The 14940-nt window shown below is 40.6% G+C and overlaps 1 protein-coding gene across 1 annotated transcript; it reads right to left on the minus strand.

Moving 5' to 3' along the window:
- Positions 1-1323: 1323 nt before the first annotated feature.
- LOC129061539 (zinc finger protein 709-like) lies at positions 1324-13272 on the minus strand. The gene is made up of 4 exons (XM_054562221.1): positions 13160-13272; positions 4200-4326; positions 3936-3996; positions 1324-3081 (listed from the first exon to the last, which is right to left on the minus strand). Exons 1-4 carry the CDS (start codon positions 13160-13162, stop codon positions 1401-1403), a joined length of 1872 nt encoding a protein of 623 aa, XP_054418196.1. The 5' UTR covers positions 13163-13272; the 3' UTR covers positions 1324-1400.
- Positions 13273-14940: the final 1668 nt, after the last annotated feature.

Genomic DNA, 14940 nt, shown 5'->3' on the forward strand with positions numbered 1-14940 from the left:
TGGCCAGGGAGTTCTCTAATCCTAACATGATTGCCTGGAGTTTAACTAACAGATCTGCTCTTTGTGTCCCATCTTTGATCAGGGATAAAATACAGTGTCTCTGCAGTGGGCTCCCAGGTGTGGTGGAAGCACACTGTCTATAAAATTTATGAATTATCTGGTCATTCATGTGCTCCTAAGAGACTACCAAAGTGGCCAGTATGTCTAGAAAAGTGATCTCCTTCAGAACAGACTGTACAAATGTGAAGGAAACACACTTCCCCCTATAGGTGGGATATCCGGGGCACCATGTTCAGTGCTGAGCTCTAAGTACTAGTATCTCTAAGTGAGAACTATAGTTAGAAAGCCTGAGGGTCCTGCATTCATGACTCAAGGCAAAATTGGTAGCAGGCTACAGAGGACGATCAACTCAGGGCCTGGGAGGGCCTCCATTACAAAAAAAATTTTGTCAGTTGTCAGCAGTGGTTACTCTAACTGTATGCAGCCCGGGCAGAGGAAGAGTCTCTGAATAAGAATACTCTGGGTAATTTATGTCCACCACGGCTGGTGTGCAGTCTTAGATGCCTCTATAGAAAGGGGTGTGGGGAGGAAGACTAATGGAGTGACTTATGTGTACAAATTCTAGAGCCATCTGTAAGTGTTGCGGGAGTAAGAAAGCAGATCTGATAAACGTGTGACAGCTGTGGCTGAAGGGAGTCAGCTCATCACACAGGCTCTGCCACTGTCATTCTTCCAGCTCTCAGCCCCCTGATATTGTCAAGGAGAAATCAATATGAAAATAATAATTCACTCGAAACTATCATATACTTGCACACATAAAAAATGTGTTACAATGGTTTCTCAGTGTGGAAAGTGAAAAATGGCTCCTATACCCACCACTCCCCAAATGGAGTTTTCTCAGTAAGACAGGTAGAATATATATATAACAGATTAGAGATACCCAGAAACTGTCACAAAACTAGTAGGAAAATCCCAACAAAAAACAAACTTTGATTTTTCAATATTCCCTCAACAAACAACAAATAGAACATCATTAAAAAATTAAATCCGATTGTATATTATAAATACACTTCAATTGACCTATGAATCTAACAGGTTTCAAAATGGAAATATAAAATACTATTCACTAATTTAAAGAAATGCTACCTATAATTTTATATATTATTTATTGAGTGATGACTCAGAATTATCTGAATATTCAGCTCTGAAAATAATTAGAAATCCACAGCCCAACAATGCACTTTAAAAAGGAGGCTTGACAAACAATATATTTACATTTATAATGACCCTTACATATTGAAAGTTTTCTAGAACATTACACATGAATTTCCATCAAGCTTTCTCATGTTACTCACATTTATCTCTTTTTCGGTTTTTTCCCCCACATGTAGGAATGTGGATCAGGCTTTCTTATGCTGTTTACATTCAAGAGGATGTATCCTGTGGGTCTTTTTATGCCTTCGGAAGGAACTGGGATAACTGAAGGATTTCCCACATTCCTTGCATTCATATGGTTTCTCTCCAGTGTGACTTCTTACATGTACTTGGAAACCTATCTGAGAAGAAAAAGCTTTACCACACTGGTTACATTCATAGGGTTTCTCTCCAGTATGACTTCTCTCGTGTATTTTTAAGTAACTGTGATCTCTGAATGCTTTACCGCAATGTTTACATTCACAGGGTTTCTCTCCAGTGTGAGTCATTTCATGCCTGCGTAATGTACTGGGAAAATAAAATGCTAACCCACATTCCTTGCATTGGTAAGGTCTATTTACATCATGGACTCGCATGTGTGCCCTAACACGTGATGGATAAATGAAGGCTTTCCCACATTCCTTACACTGATACGGTCTATCCCCACCATGTATTTTCATGTGTGACCGAAATCCAGATGGATTCCTGAAGGCTTTCCCACATTGCTGACATTCATAGGGTTTCTCTCCTGTGTGCAGTCTCTTGTGTATCTTTAAGGCTTTGTTACTGCCTAGGGTTTTCCCACATTCCTTGCATTCATAGGGTTTCTCTCCCATATGAGTTCCTCTTTGTAATTGCAGGTAATGGTAATAACCAAAAGCTTTACCACATTTGCATTCAGAGGGTTTCTCTCTGTTGTGATTTCTTTCATGTAATTGGAAACCTCGATGGCAATTAAAACCTTTACCACATTGCTTACACTCATAGGGTTTCTCTCCCTTGTGATTTCTTCTTACATGTATTTCAAAACCTTGATGAGAGCTGAAGGCGTTACCACATTTCTTACATTCATAAGGTTTCTTTCCTTTGTGATGTCTTTCATGCACTTGGAAACCTCGATGAGAAATGAAAATTTTACCACACTGCTTACATTCAAAGAGTTTCTCTCTTGTGTGAATCTTTACATGTGCTTGAAAAGTATGAGGATATCTAAAGACTTTTCCACATTGTTTACATTCATAGGGATTCTCTCCTTGGTGATATCTTTGATGTGCTTGGAAACCTCGTTGAGAATTGAAAGCTTTGCCACATTGCTTACATTCATAGGACTTATCTCCTGTGTGAGTCCTTTCATGTGATTGAAAAGCACGATGATATCTAAAGACTTTTCCACACTGTTTACATTTATAAGGTCCGTATCTATTGTGCATTGCCATGTGTCTTCGAAAACTTGTGAGCCACATGAAAGGTTTCCCACATTCCTCACATTCATACTGTTTTTCTCCTGTGTGAATCCTTTCGTGTATTTGCAAAGATGCCCGAAAACGGAAGGCTTTCCCACATTCCTTACAGTGATAGGCTTTGTCTTCAGTATGCATCCTTTGATGTATTTTAAATAAACTTGAAAAAATAAAAGCTTTCCCACAAATCTTACATTTAAATGGCCTCTCTCCATATTTTAGATACTCATATGGTTTTTGTCCAGTGTGACACCTGATGTGCCAATTAAGGGAAAAATGATGCATGAAGACTTTTCCACATGTATTGCATTCATGTGGTTTTACTTCAGTGGTTTCCTTGTTCAGACTGAGATTTGAGGTAAGGCTGAAATTTTCTCCACATTGACTACCCTCTTTACTTTCATAGAGTCTTTCTACCATTTGACTTCTGCAAAAAAGGAGAAGCACATTATAAATAATTTTTTAATAAAACTTTTCAAACTATTTATTAGGGTTTTAGGAAAAGTGTAAGTTCCTTGACTTTTCTGAATTCTCTGAAATTGAATATACTAAATGGTCTCCAGGAGGATTTCACCCTTGCAATGATCAAAACAGTGATATTCATATAGAAAGCTTATTAATACAGTTTCCAAGTAAACTGTTTTGCAAACACTGAATATTTATGTCATATATAAAGAAAGTATTTCTGCTCTGGCTGGTGTGGCTCAGAGGACTGAGCACTGGCCTGTGAACTGAAAGACTGTCGGTTCAGTTCCCAGACAGAGCACATGCCTGTGTTGTGGGCCAGGTCCCCAGCTGTGGGCGTGTGAGCAACTGATTAATGTATTTCTTGCACACTGATGTTTCTCTCCCTCTCCTTCTTCTTCCTTTCTCTCTAAAAATAAATAAATATTTTTTAAAAAAGTATTTCTGGTAAAAAATTCTTAACTAAATTTGGCCCTTGCTGGGTGGCTTAGTTCGTTAAAGCATCATACCATACACCAAAAGGTTGCAGATTAGATCCCTGGTCAGGGCACATACCTTGGTGGCAATTTCAATCCCCGGTTGGGGCATATATGGGAGGCAACCGATGGATGTTTCTCTCTCACATCAATGTTCTCTCTCTCTCCCCCACCCTTCCTCTCACTTTAAAATCAATAAGCATACACTTGGGTTAAAAAACAAAAACAAAAAAGAATAATTAATTTGAAGCAGGAGTTATTTTGTTTCCTTTTTTAAAAAATTCATAACATACCAGAATTTTCCCATGAGACACTACTTTCTATTGTGACTGTGACTCACCTGAGTTTTCTTCCCTGGTTTTTGTCCTGATCTTCAACGTCATGATCTTCCCATTTTTTGCCTAAAATGTAAACCCAGAAAAATGATTACAAATACTAAAAGCTATTAAAAAATTGTTAAGATGCTATCTTCAGAGTTAGCTGTGACCATGCCTAGTTTATTTACCAATGTCCTTTTCCATGTTCCACATTTTGGAAAAAAGATGATGAGCAAAAAATACCTGTTCTCTAATTGACCAAGTCAAGAAAAAGTTGTCATCCTTACCTACTGAGTCCAGGTTCTTGAAAGTTTCCTGCATCACATCTCTAAACAGTTTCTTCTGTGGCGGATCCAGTAAGGCCCACTCCTCCAGGGTGAAGTTCACAGCCACATCTTCAATGGCCACAGCATCCTAAAACATCCCAAGCATGTTTACGGTAGGATGCGTGAGACTGACTGCACGTGACATCTAGACTCCACTCACAGGAAGCTTATGTATGATTCTGTCATCTCAAAACACTTATGCAATGACTTGATCATCAGAAACTTACTTTCTATCCACACTTAACTTCCTCATAAATTTAACAGCATGGTGAACACATGGGAATGATTTACACAATTTTACTGTGATCAAAAAAGATTTACATCTTATTTTTTCTCTTAAGGTAGGGATGAGAGCATGTGGAGAAGTGACAGAAATGCTATACAAATAAAACAAGTATTTTAAGACCATTGTGAGAAAAACTCATTTCCTTCCTATCTATCATTTACAGCCCAGCATGAGGCAGAGGGTCAGATCTGCATTAAAGTTTAACGAACAAAAAAAAGGAAGCCTCTTCTTTTTTTAAAAAAAGATTTTATTTATCTATTTTTAGAGAGGGGAAGGGAGGGAGAAAGAAAGAGAGAGAGAGAAACATCAATGTGCATTTGCCCCTCACATGCCCCCTATTGGGGACCTGGTGCACAACCTAGGCATGTGCTCTGAGTGGGGATTGAAGAGGCGACCCTTTGGTTCACAGGCCGGTGCTCAGTTCACTGAGCCACACCAGCTAAGGCAGAAGCCTTTTCTTCTACTCTCATCAGCAAACATATAGTCCAAGAGACCAGTGGAAACCCAACTTTTAATAAGGTCCAGCTGGCCATTGTCATCCCTAAAGTACTACGGGCCTCTAGAAGTAGTCAGATACAGCTGGCAAAATTGAAATATTTTTGAGAAAAAGTATTGTTTTTGCCTTGCATAATCATTGCCACAGACTCAGTTCTGCTTTCTCTCTCAGTCCAATTTGATGGGCTAGAAAGTTAAGGAAAAAGGCACAACTTAGATCACAAAATCCCTATACTCATGTGCTCAAGGCTGCTTAAAGACAATTTTTGGCAGACACAGGCACACACAATAATAAATGTGCCAGAAGTGCTCTTCTCAGTAGAAACAAGACACCGCCCTGTACCTTCCTGACTTGAGAATCAGGCTGAGAGTTGGCGACTACAACTGTGTTCAGTGAAATCCACAAAAGTTTGACAGCAGATTTGCCTGTGAATATAACATACATGGAAGGATTCAGCAGTGTTTTCCTCCAAAAGAACATAAGATCTCCAGTTTTAAATTGCAGGAGTGTTTCCCAACCAGCCACCCTAGAGGCTGCACTCCCAGGTTCTCTAGTTCCCAAGCTCACACGTGGAGTGAGGCCACGTGGCACCTTGAGCCCTGAGCACATGTTGAATCCCTTCAGTGATGACCACACACAGCCAAGAGTGTATGAAGGGCTTATTACTTCCAAAATTGAGGAGTGTGGGGAAGGAAAGGGAAGCCTCTCCAACAATCATGAAATGGCTTCAGAGTAAGAAGATATGCCTGCACTTTTTGTAAGGTTGAGGTTAGTGGGTGGGTTGGTTATGGTTCACTTGCAAGATCAGGACCTTAGAGGACTGAATCCCCTGCCACCTTTAAAGGAAAAAGCACAAAGGTACTTTCATCACTTTGTGTAGATGTGGGTCAAAGGGGAATAAGGAGGGATGAGACTGAAAAGTTGTCATCTGTCAATCATCAACAACTGAAATCAGAGAATTCTGGTTTCCAGTCGGATGTTTAAAGAACTTAGAGGCCATCATTACCGATGTCATAGAAGAACTTGAAATGAACAACTTTTCTTAGATCTATTAAAGGACTGCAGCCACAATCAAACCACTCTCTTCAACAATGTCAAAGAGAAAAATAAAACAGCATTTCATTTTATACATATATTTATTGATTTTAGAGAGGGAGGAAGGGGGAGTGAGAGAGAGAAATGTCCATCCATCAGTTGCCTCCTGTATGCTCCCCAACCGGGGACTGACAGACAACCTTTTGGTTTATAGGACAATGCTCCAACCAACTGAGCTATCTGGCTGGAGCAAAACAGCACTTTAAAATATGCCTAAAATATTCTGTTCTTATCAAGGCCTGTAATACAAAGACAAAAAGAATGAGCGTCACAGAACACAATACTCATAAACTACAGTGCAATTACAGAAGATTGAAATATACATAATGGGGATACCTGAAGGAAAAGACAAAGGAACAGGAAAAACAAACAAACAGGTAGCCAATAATAGCTAAGATTTTTCTAAAAATTACTCATAGTCAGCAGATTGTACAATTAAGCAGCTCAGTGAACGCTAAACATGAAAAACACCTGAAAGCAATATCAAACAGCTGCCACTATACAAGGGAAAGGAATTTAATGGTAGCACCAGAAATGCAAACCAAGTATATCATGTTCAAACTAGAGAAAAATCAAAGATGAAAATATATTGAAAAAAAGTCAGAGGGGAAAACATTTAGGTATAGAGGAAAAAAAAGATTAGAATTAAATCAGACTTCTCAGACACCATGCAAGCAAGAAGAGAGTGGAGTAAAATGTTTAAAGTGTGAAAGAAAAAAAACTTTCTTAGTTTGGAAAACCAAAAGCTGGCCCATTGAAAAAATAAAATGATAAACATCTAGTCAAGATAATTGAGAAAAGAGAAAACATAGAAGTTACTAATATTAGAAGTAAAAGTAAGGGCAAATGAACAAGAAAAGGGATTTTATACCATCCAACATCCATTTATGATAATCTAGTTAAAGGAGAATTCTCTCTTCTTGAGAAACAATATCATGATACCTATTGCTAATATCATACTTAATCATAAGAAACTAGATGCTTTTCTGGTAAGATGGGAGAAGGGCAAAGTTTCCTCTCACCAATCCCATTAAATACTGTACTGGAAGCCCTAGCCATGTAATATGTAAAGGATATAAAAGGTACATAGACGGAAGCAAGAAACAAAAATGTCTTTGTTCCATGACATGACTGTCTGGGTCAAACATCTGAAAAAACCAACAATAACAGAGATGATGGCTGAAATAGCTAGGGGACTGACTTTGACAAACGAGTAAAGGCAATTATAAGAAAAAAGAAAGTTTTTTAAACAAACCATGCTGGAAATAATAGATATCCACATACAATATACATACATACACACACGAAAAATGAATGTAGACATAGAACTTAAACTTTGCACAAGTAACTCAAAATAGATCATATATCCAAATGTAAAATGCCAAAGTAAAAACAATTCCTAGAATGCAACAAATAAAGTCTAGGTGACCTTGTATTTAGTAAAAAAGTTTCACTTCATTAATATGAAAAACTGTAAGTGAAGAGTGTTAAGAGAATGAAAAGATACGTCACAGAATAGAAGCAGGAGAAAATCTTTTGTAAAATACTTATCTAATAAATGATGGGTATCAAAATATTCAAAGAACTCTTACAACTGAACAATGAGAGCACAAATAAGCCAATTAAAAAATGGACAAAATACTCTGACTGGGTAGCTCAGTTGGTTAAGCGTGCCATCCAGATATGCAAAGGTTGTGGGGTTCGATTCCCGAATCAGGGCACATTCGAGGTCAACCACTGACTTCATAAATAAGCGGAGCAACAAATCAAGGTCTGTCTCTCCAATCAACAAATTTAATAAAGTGGACAATTCATCAAAGAAAAATGCAAATGGGAAATAAGCAATATGAAAACATGTTCATTGCACTGGAAGATTACAAATAAAACAATGAGATATTACCACATATTTTCAGGCCTTATTGACATTGTCTCTCTCATTCAACTATATTATAAAAGCCTAAGTTCTAATGGAAACTAGAATCAAACAGCTGCCAATATACAAGGGAAAGGAATTTAATGGTAGCACCGTCAAAAATATGAGAGAGGAGAATCAAGATGGCGGAGAAATGAGGGGAAGTCACACTGACCTCCTCCCTGGACCAACCTGGAATTACAACTAAATTGTGGAGAAATCATCTGGAACAAACAACTGAACAATGGCGATAGAGGAGCCTTAAAACCTCGGACAGACAGAAAAATCAGCTTTAGCACAACCTGACTGGTAAGGAGTGCGGTAGAGACTCAAATAGGTGGGTGGGGCGCCCATGGGCAGCAGCACTAGAGGGATATTGAAACAGCCAGTTGGCTCTCCCTGAGAAGAGCAGGGTCTAAACCATAGCAGGGATCTCCAGCCTACAGCTCCAGAGCCCAAAAAGTGCACAGATAACAGCCAGCTTCAAAAAGCTGCAGGGTTGCTTTCTGCCAGAGACAGGTGGCTGGACATGCAAAGAGACATTTAAAGGTCCAATGCATAAATTTTTATTGGCAGCCACTTACCCTGGTCTCTGGCAAAGGCGGGAGCAGAGTGGGCCGGAGACGCCGGAGGAGAGACTGGGGAAGGAGGCTTTGGGGAGAGAACAGAGAGAGAGGCTGGCAGGATGTTACTGACTCCTCTCCCACACGGCAGCAGCCATCTGGCTCAGGCAGACCACTCCTGAGTGGCAGCAGCATGGGAGGACCCAATAACCCTGTCCCCACCCTGTGGTGTCTCAGCTGGCCTGCTGAGTGCAGAGTGACTTGACTAACAGATGAAGGAGACAGCCACAAACAATAGATTCCTGGAAGTCCCGAACAGACTACCTAAGGTCAGACAGGGTCAACAGCTTACATCATCAGATCCAGAAAGAAAAGACATCAGTCTCCTACCATAGAAGTTCATACCACAAAGTCAGGAAACCAAGACAGGTTAATGGAAGAAGCAGAAACAAAAAAGAAGAGCCTCACAAATAATGGGAAGACAAAGAAACACCCCCAAGTCAAAGGGAAAGGAGGAATCCCCAGAAAGAGAACTAAATGTAATAGAGGCACATAAACAATCAGATATTGAGTTCAAAACAATGGTTCTAAGAAAGCTCAATGAGCTCAGAGAGAATTACAAAAAACTACAGGGAAACTACAAGGAAGTCACTGCCAACTATATCAGCATGAAAAAGGACACAGAGACTATCAATAAGAGACAAGAGGAAATGAAGAATACAATTTCTGAATTGAAGAACACAGTAGAAGGAATAAAAATCAGGCTAGATGAAGCAGAGGAACGAATCAGTGAGCTGGAGGATAAGGTAGAAAAAAGCTCCCAGAAAGAGCAAGAAAATGAAAAAAAAAAAAAGACTCAAAAAGAATGAAGAGGTGTTTAGGGATATGCAGGACGAAGTGAAACATAATAATATCCTCATACTAGGGATACCAGGAGAAGAGCAGGAAGGGATAGAGAACCTGTTTGAAAAAGTAATGATGGAAAACTTCCCTAATTGGAGGAGAGAAAAAGGCACACAGGTCCAGGAAGCACAGAGGGCCCCATTCAAAAGGAACCCAATGAGGCCCACTCCAAGACACATCATAATTAAAATGGCAAATATCAAAGACAAACAGAGAATCCTAAAGGAAGCAGGGAGAAAGAATTAGTAACATAGGAGGGAGCCCCAGTACAGCTAGCAGCTGACTTCTCAACAGAAACACTACAGGCCAGAAGGGAACAGCAAGAAATATTCCAAGTAATGAAAAGCAAAGGCCTGCAACCAAGACTGCTCTATCCAGCAGGGCTCTCAATTAAAATGGAAGGCGAAATGAGTTTCCCAGGCAAAAGAAGGCTAAAAGAACATACCCCCACCAAACCAGTATTGCAAGATATGCTAAAGGGAGTGCTTTAAGAAGATGAAGAAAAAGAGTCTATGAATACCCAGTTCCTTTCACAGTCACCAATAGTTGATATTACCAATATTTTTAATATTTATTAATCTGATTGTTAGGATGATGTGTTATTTTAATTGTTACTCTATTATTTGTTGAAACTAAACTAGTTTTTGTATATTTATTGCCTATTTCTATTATTTTTAAAAATCTTTAAATGACCTTTTAGTATTCTTTATCTGTTTTTTGACTAAATGTTTGTAGAATTTTTTCCCTAAAAAAAAACAAAGCACTATTAACCCTTTTTTAGGTGTTGCAAATACTGTCCTATTCTATTACTTGTCCTTTAACTTTTTTAGATGTATATTACTGTATAGTCTTACATGTTTAATATAGTCATATTGTCAATATTTTACTTTATAGCTTCTGGGTTTGAATATTTTACTTCGGGGTAAGAAAAATACTATTTTGTATTTTGTCCTAAAACTCCTTAGATTTTACATACTGATTTTTAACTCACCTGAATATTTTTTGTATAATGTGTGAAATAGGGTTTTATATTTGTTTTATTTCAAAGTAATAGTGGCCCATGCACTTTATTTGTTGAATAAGCCTTATTTTCCCCATTGATCTGAAATATCAGTTTAATCACATTGTTAGACAGATATATACATTTGTTTCTAGAATGTTCATTTTATTTCATTGATCTAACTTGATTATTTCTGTGGTGTCATGCTTTAATTGCTGAGACTTTATAATCGATTTAAAATTTTTAATATTTTGTAATGGATTTTGACATTTAAAAAATAAATAAAATCAATCTGCATTTAAAAAAAAAGAAAAAAGGAATTTCAACTTTTTGTGACAACATGGACAGAACTGAGAATATTATACTAAGTGAAATAAGCCAGCTGGTGAAAGAAAAATACCATATGATCTCACCTATAAGAGGAATCTATTCAACAAAATAAACTAAAGAAGAAAATAAAGCACAGGCACGGAAACATGGAGCAGACTGAAAGTGACCAGAGGGGATGGGGAAGGAGGACAATGGTGGAAAGAAGGAGAAGGGACTAAACAAAGAACATGTATGAATGACCCATGGACATGGACCACAGAGTGGGATTGACTGTGGGAGTGGGGGCGGGGTGGGATGGGTGGAGGAGGGCAAAGGGGGAAAAAATTGAGACAACTATAATAGGATAAACATGATTTAAAAAATAAAAAATTTAAAAAAAATATGAGAATGAAAACAGATAAGCAGCCCACTTCTGTACATTTCAGAAGGCAAGTCACACTCAGGTGAACTGTAACTGCTGACTTGGGGTCTAGACACCCCTGACTGAGACGGAACAGCTGCAGTGCATCAGTCCCTGGGGGAGGGGGAGGGACACCTGAGCAGCCCCAGGAATAAACATGGGAGCTCCACACACCCTCTTCTCCTGCAAGCGTGGAAGTCCTCCTTCCCCCAGGCTTCCATTCTCACAAGTGAGGCAACTCTCAGCTTGGTATTGTTTAATGTTTTGACCCAAACTCCCCAATTCATTAACCCCTTTGTCTACCTGATCTTCACAGACTTCTCCATGTGTGAAAAATATACCTTGAGCGCACCTAAACTGGTTGCAAAATTCAAACACAAGGTCTAAAACTGTCTAGACTTAAGAAACCACCACCTCAGAAAGGGTGTCATCCCCTCTCCCCCTCCTTGGGCACCTGCACCCCCAGCTTCCTGCAGCTCCCCCAGTGCACCGGCTCCTTCCCTGGTGGTGTGAGCAGGTAGGACCCTGCAGGGTCAGGCTCCCCAGGAAAAACTGGGCCTTCAAGTGCTTCCCTGTGCAGGCTCCAAAGGGGCCTTAGATAGCGCCACTGGCCACAGGCCTCTGCTCCCCCCGATTGATATTTAAATTACATAAACCTGACATTTGAACAATCCAGCCAAATCACTCAAACCCAATGATAATGTGGAAAGAGGGGAAGAAAACAGTAACTCACTTTCCTTAGTTAAACCAGAAAAGCCCAAGTATCTGTTCCATTCAGCAAAGAGGTGTCAGTTAATCACTACTTCCATGGCAAGACATTGTTTTGTAATAATTAATCACACTTGAACACGTCTGCTCTGCAAGTCTGAGCTCTGGAATTTCATTTGAAAGCATCAAAAAGTAAAGAATATACCTCAGAAACTTACTACATGCTGAAAGGAAGAAAATCATGAAACCTGAATTCTTAACAAATGAATTGGTAATAGTGGATTTTTTTTATTCTGAACTTCACCACTCTTGCCTCTTTGAAACTATTTTATGCTCTTTCAAGCTCTATTGATTAAATACATTCCACCCTCGCTGAAAAAGGAGGGCGAAAAAGGAAAACTTAAATAAATCAATAAATCTCGTCAAGTATCACATTCAGGGAGGGACAGTGCTAACAGGGCAGATCATCCAGGAAAGATTTCAAAAAGGATCATCCACCCAAAGGACTTACTACAGGATGTCTGTGCCCAGGAAAGATCCTGGGGGTGAGGAATGGGGATCCCCTATCAAGCAAAATATTCAGAGAAAAAAAATACCTGTCTTTCAGAAATATCCATTCATAACTATGTGGAAAAAAAGGATAAACAAGTAAAATACTGGACTGTTTCAGATGCACCACGAATGACATTGTGGATCAGAGAAAGGAAGTGCCATTTGGGAACAAGGGGAGGGATCTGGAAATTTAGGGATTTACTGCCAGCCCCAGGCAGAGCTTTGCTGGTGGAACGTGCTCGTGGATTTGATACCCTCCTCCCCCGACATTGGGAAAACTCAGGAAAATACAAGCGTCAATGGGGAGAGAGGAATTCAGGATGCCACACACCGCAGCTCCTCCCACGCAACAAACTCCGGAGTACGACTTACGACTGTTCCCTTACGACCCTCCCTGTCACCGCACCATCTGGGAAGAATTGGGGCTGCGGGCACAAAGCTGCCAAAGAAGCTTCTAGGCCGAACTGGTCGCGAAGGGACGGGGCAGGACTCCCGGAGTCCCGGCTGCCGCCCAGTCCCCGCGCTGCCAGCCAGATAAGATAGGTACCAGCGGCGGCCCAGGGCACTGAGGTAGGTGGACTCGAACCTGACCGTGGGGAGGCCGGTCCGCTAGGCAGGTTCCAGCCGTTCCGACCAGCCCCATGTCTCCATCTCCGCACCCTGCCCGCACACTCACCATTTCTAGGTTTCCTGGTCTCCCTGAGTCCTGTTTACGACCCGTACAGATGACAGCGCCACAGAGGCCGTGGCAGAGCCACCGGGAACCGTTCACGAAGCCGAGCAAAGATCTAGACTAGAGCTTGGCCCGAGGGCGAAGGCGCATTATGACGCCTTCGCTGGCCGTTGCCCAACCCATCTGTCCCAGCGAGGCCCCTGACTGGACAGTTTATAAGGCTCCGCCCCCACGCGCCTGAGTGACAACCACGGGGAGGACTTGTGGCTTTGCTGAACTGGCTCTCAGAGGCCCAGAATCTGCCTGCCCCCTCCCTCCCCATCCTGCGCCCCACCACCATTTGCTTTTAAATACAACTTTTTCCTGGCCTGGGGTTTATTCCTTTGTCTTTTCCACAGCTCCGTCAGAAGGCGTGGTCAGAGTTGTAAGCAGAATTCCTGATTCAGTTTCAAGATGGAGCAAGTACAGACAAGAGGGTGGGGCAGGCCCGGCCACCCAGAAACAAGAGGGTCTGCTGTCTTGCACAGAGGGTCAAGGATTTGGCTTAAGGCTGTGAGCTCACTCATGGAACTGTGACCCATGTTTAGAAACACAATCTGACCTCACCGGCTATTGCAGAGTCTGGCTCCATTTTAGTCTTTGATCCTTGCAAGCCTTGAACTTTCCACCCATCCCTTTCCCACCCCTTCTCATTTGGTCCTTAGGAAAAAGAACCCCAGAGCACTGGGCTCCGGTAGGAAGCTGGAACCCCGCTGGGCATAGGGTCTCTTCTCAACCTAATCACAAGGTGTGAAATGTATTAGTTACATCCTCAGGTGTATGTTGGATACTAAAGAACATTTATTTTAGGTCAGTTTTTCCCTGTGTCCCGAGAAAACTTCAAAATGTAAACGGATTTAATATCCCTAACGTTTAATTCCTATTTTTACTGACATAAGCAAAACTATTATAAATTTTGAGATGCACTTGGAAACTTCCTTCTCCCCCAGCTTTACTGAGGTATAACTGATTAATACAATTGTATTTAAAGATCACAACATGATGATTTGATATGCATATACTGCATTGAACACTTTATATAGCTATCTCTCTCAGTCTTCCAATATTCCTCCTCCAATCCCCTCCCTTGGAGAATCACTAGTTGTCTCCTGTGAGTTCCCTATGAGGGTCTTTCATATGCATGGCATAAAAAATTTATGGTCTTTGTGATTAACTTCACTTACTTAGCATAATTTTTTCAAGACATATCCCTGTTGTAGCATATATCAATATTTCATTTGTTTTTATGGTTGAGGAATAGTCCGTTGTGACAACTGTAAATCAGTACTGACTAGGTGTTTCTGTCACTGATCCACTGGGTTCTGTGATCTCCCAGGACAGAAATCAAAAGAGATCACCAGAGCCCTGGCTAGTGTGGCTAGAGCTCAGCTAGTGTGGTTCACAGAACCCTGGCCTGTGAACCAAGTGGTCACTTGTTCAATTCCCAGTTAGGGCACATGCCTGGGTTGTGGGCCAGGTCCTCAGTAGGGGTCATGTTAGAGGCAACCACACATTGATGTTTCTCTCCTTCTCTTTCTCCTTCCATTCCCCCGTCTAAAAAAAAAAGTAAATAAAATATATATATTTAAAAAAAAGAGAGAGAGAGATCACCAGAAACCAATATACAGTTTTAACCGGGAATCAAACCAGAGTCTCCCACACGGCAGGTGACAATCTACGACTAAACAATCCTGGGTTCTTAAGAAACCCCAAGATATAAATTAAGAGAGTTCACCACAAACATT

This window comes from Pteronotus mesoamericanus, unplaced genomic scaffold (assembly GCF_021234165.1).
Source record: "Pteronotus mesoamericanus isolate MK-2021 breed Mesoamerican mustached bat unplaced genomic scaffold, CSHL_Meso_final scaffold_636, whole genome shotgun sequence".
Taxonomy (NCBI): Eukaryota; Metazoa; Chordata; class Mammalia; order Chiroptera; family Mormoopidae; genus Pteronotus; species Pteronotus mesoamericanus.

Excerpts from the sequence above, each read along its gene's own strand:
- LOC129061539 (XM_054562221.1), bottom strand. Across the intron at positions 3,997-4,199 it reads CAAGAACCTGGACTCAGTAG|GCAAAAAATGGGAAGATCAT; the intron begins GTAAGGATGACA and ends TTTACATTTTAG. Across the intron at positions 3,082-3,935 it reads AACCAGGGAAGAAAACTCAG|AAGTCAAATGGTAGAAAGAC; the intron begins GTGAGTCACAGT and ends CCTTTTTTGCAG.